The 18430-nt window shown below is 43.9% G+C and overlaps 3 protein-coding genes across 8 annotated transcripts in view; 2 read left to right on the forward strand and 1 right to left on the reverse strand.

Annotated features, from left to right (window-relative positions):
• Positions 1-2176, forward strand: part of LOC139408818 (ras-specific guanine nucleotide-releasing factor 2-like) — a 56024-nt gene extending 53848 nt beyond the window's left edge. For 3 of the 4 annotated variants that reach the window (XM_071153173.1, XM_071153175.1, XM_071153176.1), the window contains 6 exons: positions 150-253; positions 362-446; positions 620-897; positions 1450-1567; positions 1684-1752; positions 1838-2053. In XM_071153173.1, coding sequence (XP_071009274.1) covers positions 150-253; positions 362-446; positions 620-897; positions 1450-1567; positions 1684-1752; positions 1838-1933 — 750 coding nt within the window. In that variant the 3' untranslated portion in view covers positions 1934-2053. Of the gene's footprint in view, positions 1-149; positions 254-361; positions 447-619; positions 898-1449; positions 1568-1683; positions 1753-1837 lie in introns of all 4 variants that reach the window. The other variant, XM_071153177.1, reaches the window with a different exon arrangement.
• A 1932-nt stretch (positions 2177-4108) lies between these two features.
• On the forward strand, positions 4109-10711 carry LOC139408819 (creatine kinase U-type, mitochondrial-like). Of its 2 annotated transcripts, none has more exons than XM_071153179.1 (10): positions 4109-4322; positions 6568-6748; positions 7443-7641; positions 7722-7817; positions 8037-8258; positions 8792-8877; positions 9399-9522; positions 9627-9761; positions 9879-10004; positions 10138-10711. In XM_071153179.1, exons 2-10 carry the CDS (start codon positions 6600-6602, stop codon positions 10252-10254), a joined length of 1254 nt encoding a protein of 417 aa, XP_071009280.1. In that variant the 5' UTR covers positions 4109-4322; positions 6568-6599; the 3' UTR covers positions 10255-10711. The 2 variants fall into 2 exon arrangements, with proteins under 2 accessions (XP_071009280.1, XP_071009279.1); XM_071153178.1 differs by lacking the exon at positions 8792-8877 and adding an exon at positions 9183-9268.
• A 2714-nt stretch (positions 10712-13425) lies between these two features.
• On the reverse strand, positions 13426-16949 carry LOC139408821 (ubiquitin-conjugating enzyme E2 L3). 2 transcript variants are annotated; one of them, XM_071153180.1, is made up of 5 exons: positions 16819-16949; positions 14953-15048; positions 14594-14780; positions 14087-14284; positions 13426-14049 (listed from the first exon to the last, which is right to left on the reverse strand). In XM_071153180.1, exons 1-4 carry the CDS (start codon positions 16843-16845, stop codon positions 14130-14132), a joined length of 465 nt encoding a protein of 154 aa, XP_071009281.1. In that variant the 5' UTR covers positions 16846-16949; the 3' UTR covers positions 13426-14049; positions 14087-14129. The 2 variants fall into 2 exon arrangements, with proteins under 2 accessions (XP_071009281.1, XP_071009282.1); XM_071153181.1 differs by having other exon boundaries at positions 14091-14284; positions 16819-16922.
• Between the last annotated feature and the right edge of the window lie 1481 nt (positions 16950-18430).

The raw sequence follows: 18430 nt of genomic DNA on the forward strand, positions 1-18430 counted from the left end.
TTGAGTAATGGCTGAACCCTGGCCATGACCTCACTTTCAGGGGGGATATGCAAAAAATACACTTATATAAGCTCCCCTTATTTGTGTATATTAGATGTCAACCCGTTTGTAGTGCAGACATGGAACACTGTTTAATATTGGTTTACCAGGCGGAGTGTCCCAAAGCAGAGTGTTTTGAGTCTCTGTCTGCGATGGAGCTGGCTGAACAGATCACCCTGCTAGACCACATTGTGTTCAGGAGCATCCCTTACGAGTGAGTGTATATTCTACATCAGAGAATAGTGTGAGTGTATATTCTACATCAGAGAATAGTGTTGTTGTGTTGTTGTTGCATAGTTGTGGTGTGTTCCGTGTCCACCAGAGAGTTTCTGGGCCAGGGCTGGATGAAGCTGGACAAGTCAGAGAGAACTCCATACATCATGAAGACCAGTCAGCACTTTAACGATGTAAGATTTAAAACAGATCTATACTCAATAGCTCTATACCAGCCAGCGCTTCAGATCTATACTCGTATCTCAACATATTTCCCTGTCCCTCTTTTCTGTATCTCTGCCTCTTTCCCACTTCCCTTATTTCTCTCCCTTCCCCTCTCTGTTTTTCTTCTGTTTTCCTGCTCTAGATGAGTAACCTGGTAGCGTCTCAGATCATTGCCCATACAGACGTGGGCTCCAGGGCTAACTCCATAGAGAAGTGGTTGGCGGTTGCTGATATCTGTCGCTGCCTTAACAACTATAACGGAGTTCTAGAGATCACCTCAGCTCTCAACCGCAGCGCCATCTACAGGCTGAAGAAGACATGGGCCAAAGTCTGCAAACAGACCAAGTCGTTGATGGACAGGCTGCAGAAGACAGTGTCATCAGAGGGCCGGTTCAAGAACCTGAGAGAAACCCTGAAAAAGTAAGAAAGAGGGGAGATACAGGGAGAATTTGTGTGTCTGGGTTTTGGTCACAGATTATCGCCACGACGTGTACCTGTGCGAACAGTGAAATCTCACCAAGGAGCTATAGGACGTCAGGTAGCCTTGCGGTTAGAGCGTTTGGGCCAGTTCGAATACCCGTGCCGACAAGGTGAAAAATCTGCCGATGTGCCCTTGAGCAAGCACAATACAATAGAGGCAGGATATTTGTCCACATGATTAAGCGCATATTTTTTTAAATAATTAAAGTGATGCTATAGATGTTTTGTATCATTTCAGCCAGTAGTTTTGAAAGTAGCGCTCACGAGACAAAATGGGTCCCAGGAAATGGTGCACAATCGTGTACTGTACATAGTCATAGTATGATGTTCCGTCCTGCATTTTATTTATTTTTTAAATCCTGCAATTCGTATGATATGTTACGAATTTGTAAGGGCTGTAGATCCTTTTTCAATCTCTTTAAGGACTTGTGAAAAGTTAGGAAAAGCTTAAATACTATGTGAACATTGATTGATGGATTGGTCCGTGTGCAGCTGCAACCCTCCCTGTGTGCCCTATCTGGGGATGTACCTGACTGACCTGGCCTTCATCGAAGAGGGAACGCCCAACTTCACCGAGGAGGGACTCGTCAACTTCTCCAAGATGAGGATGGTAAACACACAAACGCACGCACACACAGTCAGTCAATCAGTCAGCCTGTATCTCTCTCTCTCTCTCTCTCTCTGCCTGGCTCATGTCTCTCCTCCCTGTTCTCCTGTCTGTTCCAGATTTCTCACATCATCAGAGAGATCCGTCAGTTCCAGGGTGCGCCCTACAGGATAGAGCACCAAGCCAAGGTAACACCCGCCACACAGTCAATCAATGTTTCTAGCTTACAACCCTGTTAGAACTAACTGACTCGCCGGGCTTCCTCTCTCCCAGGTGACTCAGTTCCTGCTGGATAAGACTCTGGTGATGGATGAGGACACGTTGTATGAGCTGTCCCTGAAGATTGAACCCCGCATCCCTCCTGGCTAAACACACAGAAACAGTCGGTCTCAGTCCAGCTGCATCAGACACTTAGTAGTTAGTGTTCTTATTGTTATCTGCTTGGTAACAATGGAACCAGTGGACGGGAGAACCCTAAGAATCACCCGGTTAAGGGTTCCTGTTACTTTATCACCATTGCCAATGATTATGCTTAAGAACTCTGGTGAAGATGTGCCTTGCTTGTAAATATGTACATATCAAGATTTAGTAATAAACTGTAAAGTGTGTTTATAACATGTTATAATGATTTCCTGATGATCTTGCATGCATTTCCATGTATCCATTTACATTTGCTCTGAAAAAGGCTCAAGTAGAACCAAGGTAGAGTCAGGTTTTGGCTGTAACTGATTAGGAGAGACGTCTAGCTTGCCAGACTAATGGCAGCTGTGGGCAGACGAGTGGGGATGGAACAGTGGCGGTCACTATATTGCCCTCTACTGGTGAACAGCCTCATCAAATAGTGATAACATTCCCCAAAGGTTTTTGCACTTCCTTATAGACATCTTCATGGGTCCACCCGAACCCGAATACCCGAGACCCGACCGGGTTCAAAATGCAATATTTTCCCTCGGGTCCGGGTCGTGTCCTGTCTGATTGTCATCGGGTCTCCAGTCTATTTAACTACAGCTGATAGACTAGAGTGGAGCCGAATGGACCCGACCACAGCTCTGCATAGCCTATCGCATATTTATTATACCCTAATAAGGTGAATTTATTGATTTATAGAAGGCCTAGCCAAAATATAAAAACCTATTTGTTAACCAGAAGACGAACTTGTCACTCGGGTCCAATCGAGTCTTATCTGTGTCTGTTGAACAATTACCTGATTGGTTCCTTGTTCCTGTTGACACACACTGATGATGTTAGCATGGACTTTACATCCTGTCATTTAGCATGTTTATTTACTTACTTATGTATTAAGCATTTTAAACATTGTTCTACTTCTGTCTATTATTGTATTCACACTGGACACTGACATCTATTCCACATTGGTTCAAGGTGAAATGAGGTGGAAACAACATTGATTCAACCAGTGTGTGCCCCGTGGGTTCTCTGTGTGAAGGTTTTCAACTGTTATTTGTTACAAGAAACATTTGAAGAACATGTAAACGCATATGAGGAGCCACTTTTCTCAACCGTGTAATTTTGCACAATCGAATATACTGTAGCTAATTCTCCCCAGAGCCAGACAGTGTATAAGATAATATACATGTACGGCTTTACCTTTGCCAGTCCTGACCCAAATTGCAGTTTCAGAAATGTTGTTCAATCAAGTGTAACATGTCTGTTTTGCGAATGACGACATTCAAGTAAAGGGACTTGACTCAAACGGTCGTTAAAGTTTACTTTTGTCTGAATATTTCTCAATGTTGTAGCTTGTCTCTGGATGCGTTCATTTATTAGTATTTGTTCGGTTTTTATCTGATCACTTGTTAAACAGTATTTTTTTGGAAATCTTGCGCTATTGATTTGTAAAGTATGTCAACAGATTTGTAACTTCTTGGAGCTTTTGGATCGTTTAAGCGGTAGAGCACGTTTCTCTTTCCTTACAGTGTTGTTCTTCAGATAACTGCTTTTTCCAGACTGCTTCCGTTTTCTACGGTCCTGAATGGCAGGAATCTTTCTCACATCCTGATAGTATCTACGGTCCTGAATGGCAGGAATCTTTCTCACATCCTGATAGTATCTACGGTCCTGAATGGCAGGAATCTTTCTCACATCCTGATAGTATCTACGGTCCTGAATGGCAGGAATCTTTCTCACATCCTGATAGTATCTACGGTCCTGCTTTTATACCTGACCATGTACTTTGTTATAAAACCTGCTGTTTTACCTCTGTATTGTTCCATGCACTTCCTTAGAGAATGTACAGATTTACACCCCTGGCTTGGAAATAAAATAAAAGTTGTTAATGTCACTTCTATAGTAAGTTGATATTCATCTCAACAGTCAAGAGCTGAGAGGGGGGAGGGGGGGGGAGAGGGGAGGGGTAGAGAGAGAGAGAGAGAGAGAGAGAGAGAGAGAGAGAGGGAGGGGAGGGGAGAGAGAGAGAGAGAGAGAGGGCGGGGGGGAGAGAGAGCGAGTGAGACGATATCTATGTTTGGAGAGGGGAGGGGTCTTTGCGTCTAGTACAGATCAAGGTCAATACGGGCAGCAGAGCCAGGACCATCCAAGGTGTTGCACCAGAAATACATTTGATTGGTCAGCAGCACAGCTTCTTACATACCCATTGGCCCACAGCGTAAATTCAGACATTTTAATTGGCCTAAAGCACAGGTCCTAGTCACGTGTTAGTGGGTAGAGTGTGGGATCAGAAAGAGAAATAGACTCCTGAAAGAGAAATCTTTAGCAGGGAGGGAAACCAGCAGTGAAACAGGTACTGTACCCTCTATCTTTCATTCTGTGTTCCCTCTCTGTAGCTCTCCTCTATCTCTCATTCAGACAAGGGGGATAATAACAGGCTGTTTTAAATGTATACATTTTAAAAGTTCTAGATGCAGCCAAGTAGTTGTTAACATCTCCCTTCCACCTACAGGTTATTAGTTCAAGTTTCCTTATGCGTATCTTTATGAGATTTGGCTGATAGTTACTATAAATAATTGCTATATTGACATGACATTGATGGACAGAGCAGGAGCCTTTTGGCGTAGGGAACGTAGACTGGTCTACATGGTCTCGTCTGACGTTCTGAAGGACAGCAGAGCATCAGTTCCTTAAGCACATTATTAGCTGTCATAACGGTCATGAGCTGCTTCACGACTTGAGATAATGCATCATTTCGAGAGCTTTACAGAGAAGTAGTATTGTGTCTGTTAACTTCATCACCAGGGGTTTAACACTCCTCTCCGTATGGCTAGTAGCATGAAATTGCTCCCCGACACTGATCTAAGGTCAGTTTTAACGTTTCTCCCCCTGATGGTAAACTGATCCTAGATCTGTGGTTTCAGAGCTGGTTCTAGTGTAATCCTGGCTTTAAGGCTTTTATTACCACTGTGACTCCGAGGCATTTAAACCACCATACAGGCCTGTCATACCAGCTGCTCGCCATTTATGACATAACCTTATCACTGATTCACTGGCGTTTCCTATCAGAGCTTCGGCCCCCTTACGCTTCCTCCATCTCTGTATCCATTTCTCTCTCTCTCTCTCTCACTCTCACTCTCACTCTCACACTCACTCACTCACTCCCCGTGTCCTTGTCTTGGCCTGTGTCCTGTAATGAGAGGCTGTGACCGGTTCGGAATGTCAGAGCAGGACAGAACACGTGGCCTGCGGTGTTTTGATTCCTGAAAGAGCGGTCATGGCATTAGACCCGTTTGGCACGGTTTCTCTCCTCTAGATTTCTATATAAATAAACATGTCTTTCAGCGCTGACTGCCTCCTCCTCTCAGGCTGCCTCATCCTCTCAGACTGCCTCCTCCTCTCAAACCCCTCAGCCACCTACTTTGTTCTGGTCTGCTGTACTTAACTCGGGGGTAAACACAGCCACGACTTTGAGGTCAATAGTGTTGAGTTGACCCAGAGACCTTGCGTTCAGACACTGAGATGCACGTTGGGCTTCGTTGATATGGATCGTAGAGTAGAGCGGGTGCATTGTCAGCTTTTGCAGCTAACTGACGATCTGGCGATCAAACAGCATTGTATTCTTCCTCCAAGTCGTTACTGTATTCTTAATGAAGAACAATCACATGGAACGTTGTCAGCTGACGACTGCAGACAATGATGTAATAGGTGTGTAGAAGGATTCATGAAACAGGAAGTCAATTCCTGCTTCTGTTCTTTTAGTGACTAGACCTCTACAGATCTATATAGACCTCTCTGTTTTAAGACTGCTTTCCCTCTCTCTGTATCTCTGTCTCTCTCTGTGTCTCTCTCTTTCTCCCATCTCTCTGTCTCTCTATTTCTCCCTCTTTCTCTCCTCTGTGCTGAAGTGAAGGACAAGGGGGTGAGAACGACCTTTCACCTTTAGATTTTAGCCACAGGACATATGGAAAGGAATTCCTTGCTCAGGGGCTACACTAAAGTTAGTTTTATCTTGGTGACCTACGATTGGTGTACAGAGGCAACTTCCTCCTACCTCCTCCCCCTTGATGGTGGTGGCCATTTTGCGTCAGCCATTTTGGGATAGTTAAGAGGTCGTCCTGTGAGGCCAAATCAGCCGACTGAGCTTAATCAGCCATCTGCTGAGACTCCCCTCTCATACTGTAAGCTTGTTATCGACGACCTGCACGAACTTTATGAACTTTTTAAAAGTACTTAATATGATACGATTGAATGCAGTACAATCAACAAACCGGAAGCACATTGTAACTCAACTGAGGACATGGAGTCTGCTTGACCTGCATCATCCACAGTCTGTATTCGATGGACAAAATGTAGAGGTCAAAGGGTGAAGAGGGTGGCTGTCTGACTCTGCATCGTGAAGCTTGCTACAACAGAAAAAGACCATCAGACAGGCCGAAAGGTTAAAGGAAGGAAGTGTACTGCTCTTAAGAAGACAACGACAGTTATACATACACAACAAGAAACCAATGCATAAATAAACACACATTTAAGAATTTTGAGGAAGTACAGCCTTTTAAATGTGTAACTTATACCTTGTGTCTCTCTCCCACCCCCAGTTGACCTGATTCTGACCTTTGAACCGTCCAAGATGGCGTTCTCCTTCACTAGAATGATGTCCAGCCGTAACACGGCCACGCTGTTGGCCAGCCTGGGAGCAGGCACCATGGCAACCTGCTACCTGATGACTGACAGCAACATCCTTTCCGCTGAAGAGAGGAGGAAGCTCTACCCACCCAGGTAGGACTACAAAACAACATGGCCTCTAATGGCCTGTGGACTACAAAAAGCTTGGCCATATACAGACGACCTACAGAGGTTGGATAAATAATTTGGAGCACATGAGTTGGGCCTGGGATAGCTGCACCTGTTGAATGGGAAGAAACCTGAATCTGACACCCAGTTTGCAGTCAGTCTGAAATGTAAGTCAAAGGTAGAGGGGTGGGACAGGGAATTAAACCTAAGACGTTTAGTAGATACATCCTCTGCCCTTTCTTACATCCACATATAGTAGACACATACACACACACACACGTACACGTACACATACACACACGTATACACACACACGTACACATACACACACGCACGTATACACACACACACGTACACATACACACGTACACATACACACACGCACACACACACGCACAAGATCAGGAACTAAGCCTTGAGCCACAGATTAGACACATCACCAACACTCTAAAACAACTTCCGCTGCTTGTCTCAATCAATCAAGCGACCAGTCAATCAATCAATCAATATGTACCTGTAAAAAAATGTTTTTAATCCACATCACATCCAAAACAGCTGTCCTCTTGGCCAGGACGGTGTCCATAATCACACTCTATTTGAAATGTCCTTCATAATGCACACCTTTCGATCTTTTCATCTCTATGGTTTGAATGAAAACTACTTCTCCCATCATCCCCAGCGCTGACTTCCCTGACCTGAGGAGGCACAACAACTGCATGGCGCACGCTCTGACCCCTGCTATCTACGGCAAGCTGAGAGACCAGGTGACGCCTAACAACTGGACCCTGGACCAGTGCATCCAGACCGGAGTGGACAACCCGGGCCACCCCTTCATCAAGACTGTCGGCATGGTGGCTGGGGACGAGGAGAGCTACAAGGTACGTGGTGGAGGTTGCCTGTGTGCATATTTCGATCAATCTGAAGGAGATCTGTTAACAGTCCATCCCGTCCTCTCCAGGTGTTCGCCGACCTCTTTGACCCCGTCATTAAAGACCGACACAACGGCTACGACCCCAAGACAATGAAACACCCCACTGATCTGGACGCATCCAAAGTAACTCTCTCTCTCTCACTCACTCACTCACTCACTCACTCACTCACTCACTCACTCACTCACTCACTCACTCACTCACTCACTCACTCACTCACTCACTCACTCACACACACACACACACACACACACACACACACACACACACACACACACACACACACACAGTATTGTTCATTGTCCTCAGATGTATGCACAATAACTGTCCCGTTCCCTCCTCAGATCACTAACGGTGTTTTCGATGAGAAGTACGTTCTGTCGTCTCGCGTGCGCACAGGCCGTAGTATTCGCGGTCTGAGCCTGCCCCCGTGCTGCTCCCGCTCGGAGCGCCGCGAGGTGGAGCGTGTGACCGTGCAGGCCCTGGCCGGCCTGAAGGGTGACCTGTCCGGGCGCTACTACAGCCTGGGAGACATGACGGAGAAGGAGCAGCAGCAGCTTATTGATGTGAGGCACTCACAAAGAACTGCTATCGATCTCTGTATCCCCCCTCTCCTTTCCCATTGGTCTGTGTCTGCGTCCAAAAAGTACATGACTACGTGTTTTCTTTGTAACCTGACTGCATACAGGATTCCTCTTATCCGTGATATTGCCTGTTTGTATTACCATGTTAATGGCAGGGACTGTTGTTAAGACTGAAACAGTGCCACAGGAACCTAAACTGTAGTGACAGCATTGTCACATCAGTTTTATCTGGCCCGACTCTTCTGAAGACATGGTTCTCGATTGCACTAATTTATCGTCATTCCCCATTGGTAGCCCATCCAATTATTTCAGGGAAGTTTTGCAGAGTTTTTAGTTACCAAGTTAATCGACTCTGTCTAGACACATTGGGGTGACATCATGTTGCTTTTAAAGCCTAACGGCTATGATAAGGATTGAAAATAGAGGCAATCCTTTTGGGATTTGGGAGAGACTAGTGTTCACCTCCAACCCTCAGTCTCATTGACCTTTGCCCTCTCACCCTCACGTTGCCTCAGGAGCACTTCCTGTTCGACAAGCCCATCTCTCCTCTGCTGACCTCTGCCTTCATGGCCCGTGACTGGCCTGATGCCAGGGGCATCTGGTAAGACCAGAGCAGTAGAGAGCCGGACCCTGTCCCTGTAGATTTAAAAGCCTGTAAGACTATCTTGTGTTATAATAGCTGTAGAGATAGTACTATCTGTGAATAGGGGAATCTGGTGAGACCAAAGGAGTAGAAAGCAAAACCATGTTCCCATAGCATTAGAGGTCTTTGGGGAAGGTTTCTTCCTCTCAACTCCTCTTCCTCCTCCCCAAAGTAGAATTACCTCTATGTAGTTGTAACCCTGACTTCCCTTTCCTTGACCACTACCTTCTCCTCCTCCACCTCCTCCCTCCTCTCCCCCGTAGGACCACTTCCTGTTTGACAAGCCTGTCTCCCCCTTGTTGACGTGTGCCTTCATGGCCCGTGATTGGCCCGACGGCAGGGGTCTCTGGTAGGGTTTACAAGGCTCTTACTAGCAGAAGCCTCTAACCAGCATGTGTGTTCTGTGATCATAGACGTTGACATAATCAGTGCAATCAACAAATGTTTCTGGATTCTTAGGAATGTGTTCTTTCTTCCAGGCACAACAATGAGAAGACCTTCCTGATCTGGGTCAATGAGGAGGACCACACTAGGGTCATCTCCATGGAGAAGGGAGGAAACATGAAGAGAGTGTTTGAGAGGTTCTGCAGAGGACTCCAACAGGTACTTTACATGTTACGTCTTAGTGGTTTAGTGATTTTTTGGGGCGTGAATGTGAACACACAGTATACAGTATAGAATACCTCACGTGTCCTTCCATCCTCTAGGTGGAGAAGCTGATCCAGGAGAGAGGCTGGGAGTTCATGTGGAACGAGCACCTGGGTTACATCCTCACCTGCCCCTCCAACCTGGGCACTGGACTCAGGGCTGGAGTGCACGTCAGACTGCCCAAACTCAGCAAGGTAACACTCTCTCTCTCTCTCTCTCTTCCCTAATGTTTTTACTTGAAGTGTCCCTGTGCATTGACCCCCTCCTTCCCAAGACAGAGCATTGATTAAAGTTCTGTACTTACCCTGCAGGACCCCCGCTTCGGTAAGATCCTGGACAACATGCGTCTGCAGAAGAGAGGGACAGGCGGAGTTGACACGGCCACAACTGGAGACACCTTCGACATCTCCAACAACGACCGTCTGGGAAAATCTGAGGTAAAACTAGAACCGCTATTCTGAGACTGAATGACCGAATGAAACCATAAACTCTATCTGGGCCAGAGATAAAAGAAAATCACCCCACCTCGACTGCTAATAACTGTGTATCCGTGTGTGTGTGTGTGTATAGGTGGAGCTGGTCCAGTTGCTGGTTGATGGAGTCAACTATCTGATCGACTGTGAGAAGAGGCTGGAAAGGGGCCAGGACATCAAGATCCCCGCCCCCATCGTCCAGTTCAGGAAGTGAAACACCTGAGCCCCACCTCTGAGAGGAAGTGACCTGCTCTGCGGTTAGGGAGAGCAGGAAGTGAGGTGCCAGCGAGGAGGCCCGATCCATCCACTCGTGACCAAACTGAGCGGTTTGGAGTAAAGTAGCAGTAGTATGTCTTTCTGACAAGGTAAACATCTGTCGTTCTGCCCCTGAACAAGGCAGTTAACCCACTGTTCCCCGGTAGGCCGTCATTGTAAATAAGAATTTGTTCTTAACTGACTTGCCTTGTTAAATAAAGGTTACATTTCCACTAGTCCAGGTACAGGTGTTGGTGTATTCCCCTTGTGGTTAAGGCTGGGGTTGGGGGTATCATAATCTGATCCTAGATCTGTGATTAGGAGCAACTTCTACCAGGAGCGAGAAATCTTACCTGTAACACTAACCTCAATAAAAAATCTACCTTAATAAAACATCTGATTTCTGATCCACAAAACGACTCGTTCTCGGCTCGCTTTCCAAGGCGATATTACAGTGTGTGCCTTTTCTCCTCCTGCTAACTTCACTACCTCACTAAGAGTTTAAACACCTTAGCAATTAACCACTGACTTGGACTTTCCATAACGTGCCCATACATGTCATTGGACTTTTCATGTGCAATGGCTGTGTAATAGATGATTCACTTCCTGTGAAGGTGACTGTACATGGCTGTGTTACGGATGGAAGTCTGGCGTGAGGCGGAAGTCACTCTGGAGAAGTGCTAAAGTACTAAATGTAAAATATTTACAGTTCTAGTCGCGCCGGCGTATCTGTCTCCCAGCAGCTGATCTGCCATAATAGGTTTACTGCAGTAACAGTGTTTAACACGGAGTTAAGCACTTCTAGAGGTCAGTGAGAGGAACAGACAGGAAGAAGCATGGCAGAAGCCCAATTCCATCAACGGAAAACTACCAGCAGAATTCACACAGATGTCTCTCATTTAACCTTTCTTCATCCGGGTTATTCTCAATTAGATAAAATACAAAACCCCAACATTGTTGTGGATTTGGAAGTAAGCGCTGAGGGCTCTGACTCCCAGACAAGAATGGAAGCATCATCAGTGCCAAAACGTCTGTCTGTCTTAAAGGGTTGGTTCTGTTCGTCTGTATAGTACAGGGAGGGTAATTGGGCTTCTTGGAGCAGCTTAGTGACGTGGAGCTAATCAGCTAATCGCTGCCTGCTGTACTTACACACTAAAGAGGGTTAGTATGAGCAGGGCCAGGGGACCAAAGAAACAGAAGGCATTAAGTGTACATATTTATTGCACGTGGGAAAAGACCAGAGGGCCTGCTGGACATAGCGTGACTGAGAGGGCAGGGGCCAGTGGGTTTGTGTTTGAGTGTGTGTGTGTAGGTGTGAGAGGGTATGTGTTAGAGAGGAAACTGAATCTGGTCTGTGTATTTTTAGCAGTGGTCTACGTGCTGACCACTAGACTTCTGTGTAATGCCAAAAAGGAGACACTAGAAGTTTGAGAGAGGAGGGTTGTAGGTCCGTCTCATGGGAGATGTGGTATGATTCAGACGAGCAACAGTTTAGGCTACATGCAACGTCTTCATTTTGAGGCCTGCCGACCCCACTATGCTTTGTTTATGTTCAGTACAGCTATATGACATTGTAGCCTGGGATCTAGATTACCCAATGAAAATAATATCAGAACAGCCCCTAAGCTCTACTAAGACTTGAATTTCCATTTGGACAATTCACATAACCCACCCAATGGTCAAGCTATATATGATTACATCAGTATAACAGTGTGGTACTGCCTGTAATAAATGTATTTCCCATAACCATGTCCTCAGTCACAGGTCATTGTTAGCAGCAGGAGCGAGCAGTTACCTCACCGACGCTCCAACACCTATTGGCCTATTAGAGAGGTGTTGAGGACCATGGGAAACGGAGTCCGTACTGCAGAGACAATCCAATACAACAAGAGTTCATACATGTTTGAGGTAATCGGTCTAAGCAAGGCCCTGTGCAGAATCACTGATCTACAAATCATTTTGCACCTCAACTATCAGCTCCCTCTGTGATCAAGATTAGTGCACAGTGTTTTGCTCAGACCGATCTTTGGACACACTGATTATTTATAATTTAATGGTAGACTTCACAGTTTATATATGGGTAGAGACCATATACCGTCTATGGTAGACTGTCCACAGGCCACAGCATAAGACCAGAGACCTTCGGATATGGAGTCAATTTCTATTGTAGAGAAGTATTGCCCTCTAGTGGTGAAAGGTGACATACACTGGTCTCAATACACTAATGTATGCATTTCATTGGCACCGAGCCCTAACCAATACATTATTGGTCTTAACCAATAACGTAAACAAAGCAGTGACGTATATAAACCCTGGATTGCTGATGCTATTTATTGGCCACTGACAGGTTTTGAAGCCACCAGTCGGACATATTGCCTCACCGCAGAAGGAGCAGATCTCCATAAGAATGAAAGGAATTCTACAGTATTTCAAATAAATGTTAAGGACAAAATTACAAGTAATTTTTTTTGTTCTTTTTGTAGTAGGGACCGTAACATTAGTAATATCCATAACATTTCATACATACGTTTAGCTCACACAATTGTAAAGTGTGCATTAAGGTGGCTGTAGTAGAATAAACGTGGTAAAAATAAATGTAAACATGAATGCATTTCTAGAGCTTCCAAAATATTTCCCACAATGGCGGGTCCAATGTAATTTACACCCTCATGGCAGCTACTGTTCTACTGGTACTGGTCTGCTGGTTGTTGCTGATGCATGTCTAAATGACTAAACTTCTACCACCATCATCATTCACAAATCCCTTTTTATACCAAATAACTACTCGTGATTAAGATTGGTGAATTTGTGCCTTGCTGGTTGGGGCGGAGACTGACGAGCAGTTTCAATGGGAACGGGGTGTCAGAAACGTTATTTCTTGACCTAAATCTCCTAACCCGCTAGAACAAAAGAGAGAGTAACTTCTGGTCATAGCTGTACTCCCTCTAGTCAGAACCTTGAAGAGACCAGTGAGCAATGGCATGAAGAGCAGTACTTCCTGTCACATGGTCAAACCGTCTGCTAAGTATACAACATATGAACAAAACATTTCATCGTAACCTCTCAAAGAAACAAAAGCAAGTTCAGTCAAACATTTTTTTTTCCCTTTTATAACATCTGGACCATTGAATTGGTGACAAACTGAAGTTTTATGGTAAACTTAAAAGCTAGTTCCACAGAGTAAAGTGCAACATAGGCAAAAAAAGAAAGAAATATAAAATAAACATTTCGCCACACCTGAACCTTGATGCTTTTAAGTGTTTTTTTTATCATTTTGTTGCTTTTGGGGTTGATTTTTTTCTGTTACATATTTTAGTGAGGGGAAGGAGTGAGATGAAAAGGGTTAACAATCAGACCACAAGTTGAGCATTTACCAAATAGCTTTCAAAACATTTGATCATCTTTATACAGAGGTCTGCACCAGCACTTCTGTGTACAAATTGAGCATAACATTTCCATCTAGATCTTTCTTTCCGTTGTATTTGTTTTGTTCCCTCTTTAACAAGCTGCTCTCTTGGGCCCAATTCCGGCATTTTTATAATTTAAGAAATCAGTAGAAAGTTAGTAACAGCCACAAGCGGACACCCAGAGGTGACCAACTTGCCTGATTCACGACACAGTCCTGTTGCCAGGGAGAAGTGGAGCTGAGATATATCGCCCCAGGAGGAGGGGGGCTAGAAGGATGTGTGTACGTGTGTGGGGGCATTTTCAGGAGATTGGGTAAGAGCAGAGAGGGGTGTAGGGGGGTTTTGGAAGGGGGGGAAAGAGGGGGGAGTAGATAGGAGGCCGGGGGGGGGGGGGGGAATAGGAAGAGGGAGTCACACGTTTGCATTCTCAGTCCACAGGTCGTTTTTCTCCATGTTTCTTTGTAAACTCTTCTGCGTTCTTAAAGAATTTTTTACGGTCCTTAGAGTATTCCTCTGCTAGGTCTGCCCTGAGAGGATGCTCTGGCTGGGGGTCGTTGACCAGCGCAATCAGGGACTGGATCACTGCAGGGAGACAAGCAGAACAAAAGAGGAGACTAAGAATTATGTAAAAATGGAGGATGACATCATGTAGACCAGATGAAACAGATGAGAAAGACATTGAAATAACCACGTAGAGGTTGCAGGATGGAAACCTCTCCAGCCAAATAGACAGGAGCCTCCGAGGGAGAGGAGACTGGAGGGTTAGGGTTCAGGCGGCATTTCAATGAGAAATTACAAAGAACTGCAATAATAACTACTACTTAAAAAGTTATGAGAAGAAACCACTGTCTATTGTCTTTGTCTGAGTGTGCGTGCGTCTTTCCGCCGTACCTTGGTCAGTTTTAGTGGCTGGTTTCCAGTTCTCTGCGCTGATCACAGGCAGACACACCTGTCCCTTCTCGTCGATGTTGGGGTGGTATATCTTGGTCTTGAATGTGATCTTGGGGGGCTTGAAGGGGTACTCGGCTGGGAAGATGATCTCAATTCTGAAAGCACCTTTATCGTATGGAGGGTTGTCCTTTTAGAGGGGAGAGAGACAATGACGTTTGGTTAAAAGGTGAGCTGATGTCCTACTGAACATGCCACAGCAACAAAGGAATTGCAATATCGCGGAGAGTGCCTTGGTCCTCCTTGTTATTCTGGTCATGTTCATGCCTGTCCGGAGACAAGAGTAGTAAATAGTGACTTACTGGAACAATGAGGCCTTGCCAAGTCAAAATATTTGATTCATCCACTTGAATGTTACGAAAATTTTTCATTCCAGACTTGCGGATTTCATCAAGTTCCTGAAAAAGAGGGTGAATACATCATGAGCAAGTTCCCCTGTACAGTTAGTTAATCATAACCATTACAGGAAGCAGAAAGGTTTTTTATCAAACAAGAGATAAAGAACTGATAAAACATGTTTCAGTGTTGGCTGAGTCCTAGTAACCACTAAACAACCTGTGTCCTATAGGTCAAAAACAACAGAATGACTACAGACACAAACACACAGGGTGACATACAGAACTATAAACAAACGGGGCGACATACGGAACTACTCACACAGGGTGGCAGGTAGCCTAGCGGTTAGGGCATTGGGCCTGTAACCGAAAGGTCGCTGGTTTGAATACCCTAGCCGACAAGGCACTTAACCCTAATTTGCCCTTAAATTTCAATGAAAATTATATTTAAAAAAAATATGCAAAAATAAAAAGTCATACAAATAAAAGACTGGATGACTAAAAGTACTAACATATCAACTGTCAGTCTCATCCCTGGAACCAAGCAGCCACACCCCTTCTCAACCAGGAAGTGATCCAGTGCATTCTCAAACTGATCTCACTACAGAACACTGCCTTCTGCCACACCAGAGGACTGATTCATAAATCCCACCTTTCACTGGAAATCATGAGATTGGGGGTATTGTTATAGTGACAAGGGCCTTACAGTTAACACACCCATACACATTAGAATTAAACATGTGCACAGCTTCCTGATTTCATGTATTATCAAATCAGAGCGCAAATGTAGCCTTATTCTATGTTGCTCTGGATAAGACCACTGCTACAGGATTACAATGCAAACGACTGTCAAACTAAGATGTGTGGAGTTCAAAACATTGTATTTATTCTTGTTGACTTGATGGGGACTGTTTACTAGGAGTACTTATCCTAGGCTGGGTCAAATGGTGGCTGACAAATGCAAGGGAAAAGCTAAGTGCCAATTATGATAAGGCCGGGTTGTTGACACACCGGGTTTAAATCATGTTCTCAACACTGTGTTACCTCGAATATTGAGATCGAATGAATGACATTAAACTAAATTAACTAGCTAGCTTAACGTTACTTGGCAGCCGCATGCTCAATTTCACTTTCGATTCACTCGACTACTCAAAACAATTCAAAGCTAAGAAACCAAATCACAGGAAGTGGGTTTGGCTGTTTACCGGTAGCTACATCATAACGTTAGCAAGATTGTATATACATCGGGTTAACGTTAGCTGGTCAGCTTCCTCGCCTCGGTTTCACATTGAGAAAATAAACTTGCTAGGTAACACTAACCCGAATTGCTAACTCGCTAGCTAGCGCAATGAACCACACTGCTAACGACCTATGTAACTGTTGTGCGTAGCTAGCTAGCACAATTAACTCCCTGCTACATTAGTATTAAGCTAGCTACAATACGTAGCTAGCTAAAGTTTTTCTGTGCCGAAGATCAAAAATGTTGAAGCGCGATTATCACCCAACTGATGACACAATACTGAATTGAATCTTAATTTATGATGACACATGGTTAACCTTGTTAATCAATTTAGATTAACAAAACGTTTAATTCGAATCTAGCCTATTAATATGCCGGTGCTAACATGACCAAAAAACAACTGCTAGCTGGTTAGCTTAGCATACTAACGTCATTTTCCGCCTACCGAGTTTCATGAGGTTTCTGACACTGTGGGGCTAAATAAAACAAATTTAACGACACATTTAATTTTATCTGAGATTTGGGAGTCCGAATGTTTTACTTTCTTTAACCTAACAAGAGAAAATCCTAATTGGATTGATCAGGAAATATACCTTGTGCAGCCTCCTGCTCGCCGCCATCGTGGAATTACTGTCTGTACCCAGAATACACAGCGATATCCAAATGTTGGCTCTTACTGTCTCCTCTGTACAGTGTGTACGCACGCACTCTTTCCAAATGAAAAACAACACTGTACTTGGAGTGCACGGCTACTTTGATTTTAGTATATTTATCCGGAAGTCATTTTGTCAAATGAGAGTATTCGTCCATTTATTTAGGCTATTTTGGGATAATCCTAAACATGGGCCACTATTTCTCACTTGATTGAAATAGTAAAAATTTATTCATCTGAGGCAATATAACATCTGAAAACACACTGGTAGCAGGTTGATGTTGAAATAAAAAGATAAGATCATGTTACAAAATACGTTACAATGGTTTCAATGCCATGCTCCCTGGTGAGCTTAATCAATAACACATTCTGAAGCTACAATAATACCAGTGTGCTGGAGTTTATTTTTCAAATAATTTGTTTATGCACCTGGAACAACATAAGGTGTACAAATAATCTAACTTTTGCTTTATAGCTATTAAATAGCCTACTACCATGATATGGTATACTGTAGGTTCAATACCTAAAAGTTGCTTGGCAGATTTAAACTGAAGTAGATGTTGTAAAAGTGTATACTGTGTCCTCTAGAGGGAATACTAGTCCATGTAGAATCTCTTGCAGCCTCTAGAGAGCACACACATGTAATCAGTTAAATCTAATCTGATTGCAATTTTTGTTTACTGTAATGAGTTATGTTACCAGCAAAACTATTGTATCAGATTACAGACACTTTTGAAAAACTAGATGATTACTTCTTGGATTACTTTTAAATTCAGAAAGGTATTTTTGCAGAAGAAAATACATTATGACACCTTTCCGTTTTATCAATGACATTCAATTCAGCATTGAAAAAAGGTGCAAGTTCATGTTGGCTCCATCTGCTCTATCTGATGAAAGTAATCAGATTATGTTACTGAGTTTGGGTAATCCAAAAATTATGTTACTAATTACGATTTTGGACAGGTAACAAGTAACTAACAGAGACGCGGGAAGTTTTTCTTGCTAAATCCTTCTCATGTTATGGATTACATTTAGAAAGTAACACACACACACACAGTACGTGACAGTATTTAAAGATTAAGTGGCACGTCTCCTCTTTTCACCTCGTCTTCCTGTGACCCACTCTTCATACAGATAGATGGAGAGAGGTGTCCATTAGTTACAATGAGTCGTCTAATTTATTTATCTTTCTGCTCCTTGTCACTTGTCACACTTAAGCATTACAGTTGAACTCATAATCAGAATGCATTTATACCACAACTTTTCCATGATTTATTAACCCTGTCAATTTCTTGTCAAAATGTTTCTTTAAAATGTATATTTAAGAGGTCCACTAATTTGGGTGCTCTTTTATCTCACACGAAATGTCATATTGACAATCAAATATTGGCACAGTCATAATCAATAAGACATGTCAAGGGATGAAATAATACTGAGCCTTCATGTCAGCAAGCTGTAAGACATGAAAGAATTGAAGTCCATTCTCTGACAGAGAGAGACATTATGTAACCCAGTGGTTCCCAACCTTTTTCAGTTAATGTACCACCAAGTAC

Source organism: Oncorhynchus clarkii, chromosome 5, assembly GCF_045791955.1.
Source record: "Oncorhynchus clarkii lewisi isolate Uvic-CL-2024 chromosome 5, UVic_Ocla_1.0, whole genome shotgun sequence".
Taxonomy (NCBI): domain Eukaryota; kingdom Metazoa; phylum Chordata; class Actinopteri; order Salmoniformes; family Salmonidae; genus Oncorhynchus; species Oncorhynchus clarkii.

What these genes read in the sequence shown, in the direction of transcription:
- LOC139408819 (XM_071153179.1), top strand. Translation starts at nt 6,600, where the DNA reads ATGGCGTTCTCCTTCACTAGAATGATGTCCAGCCGTAACACGGCCACG. An exon ending in CTGATCTGGACGCATCCAAA is followed by an intron (nt 7,818 to 8,036) that starts GTAACTCTCTCT and finishes TTCCCTCCTCAG; the next exon opens with ATCACTAACGGTGTTTTCGA. An exon ending in GACTGCCCAAACTCAGCAAG is followed by an intron (nt 9,762 to 9,878) that starts GTAACACTCTCT and finishes CTTACCCTGCAG; the next exon opens with GACCCCCGCTTCGGTAAGAT.
- LOC139408821 (XM_071153180.1), bottom strand. Translation starts at nt 16,845, where the DNA reads ATGGCGGCGAGCAGGAGGCTGCACAAG. An exon ending in CGAGCAGGAGGCTGCACAAG is followed by an intron (nt 15,049 to 16,818) that starts GTATATTTCCTG and finishes CCTCTTTTTCAG; the next exon opens with GAACTTGATGAAATCCGCAA. An exon ending in GGCAAGGCCTCATTGTTCCA is followed by an intron (nt 14,781 to 14,952) that starts GTAAGTCACTAT and finishes CCCCTCTAAAAG; the next exon opens with GACAACCCTCCATACGATAA.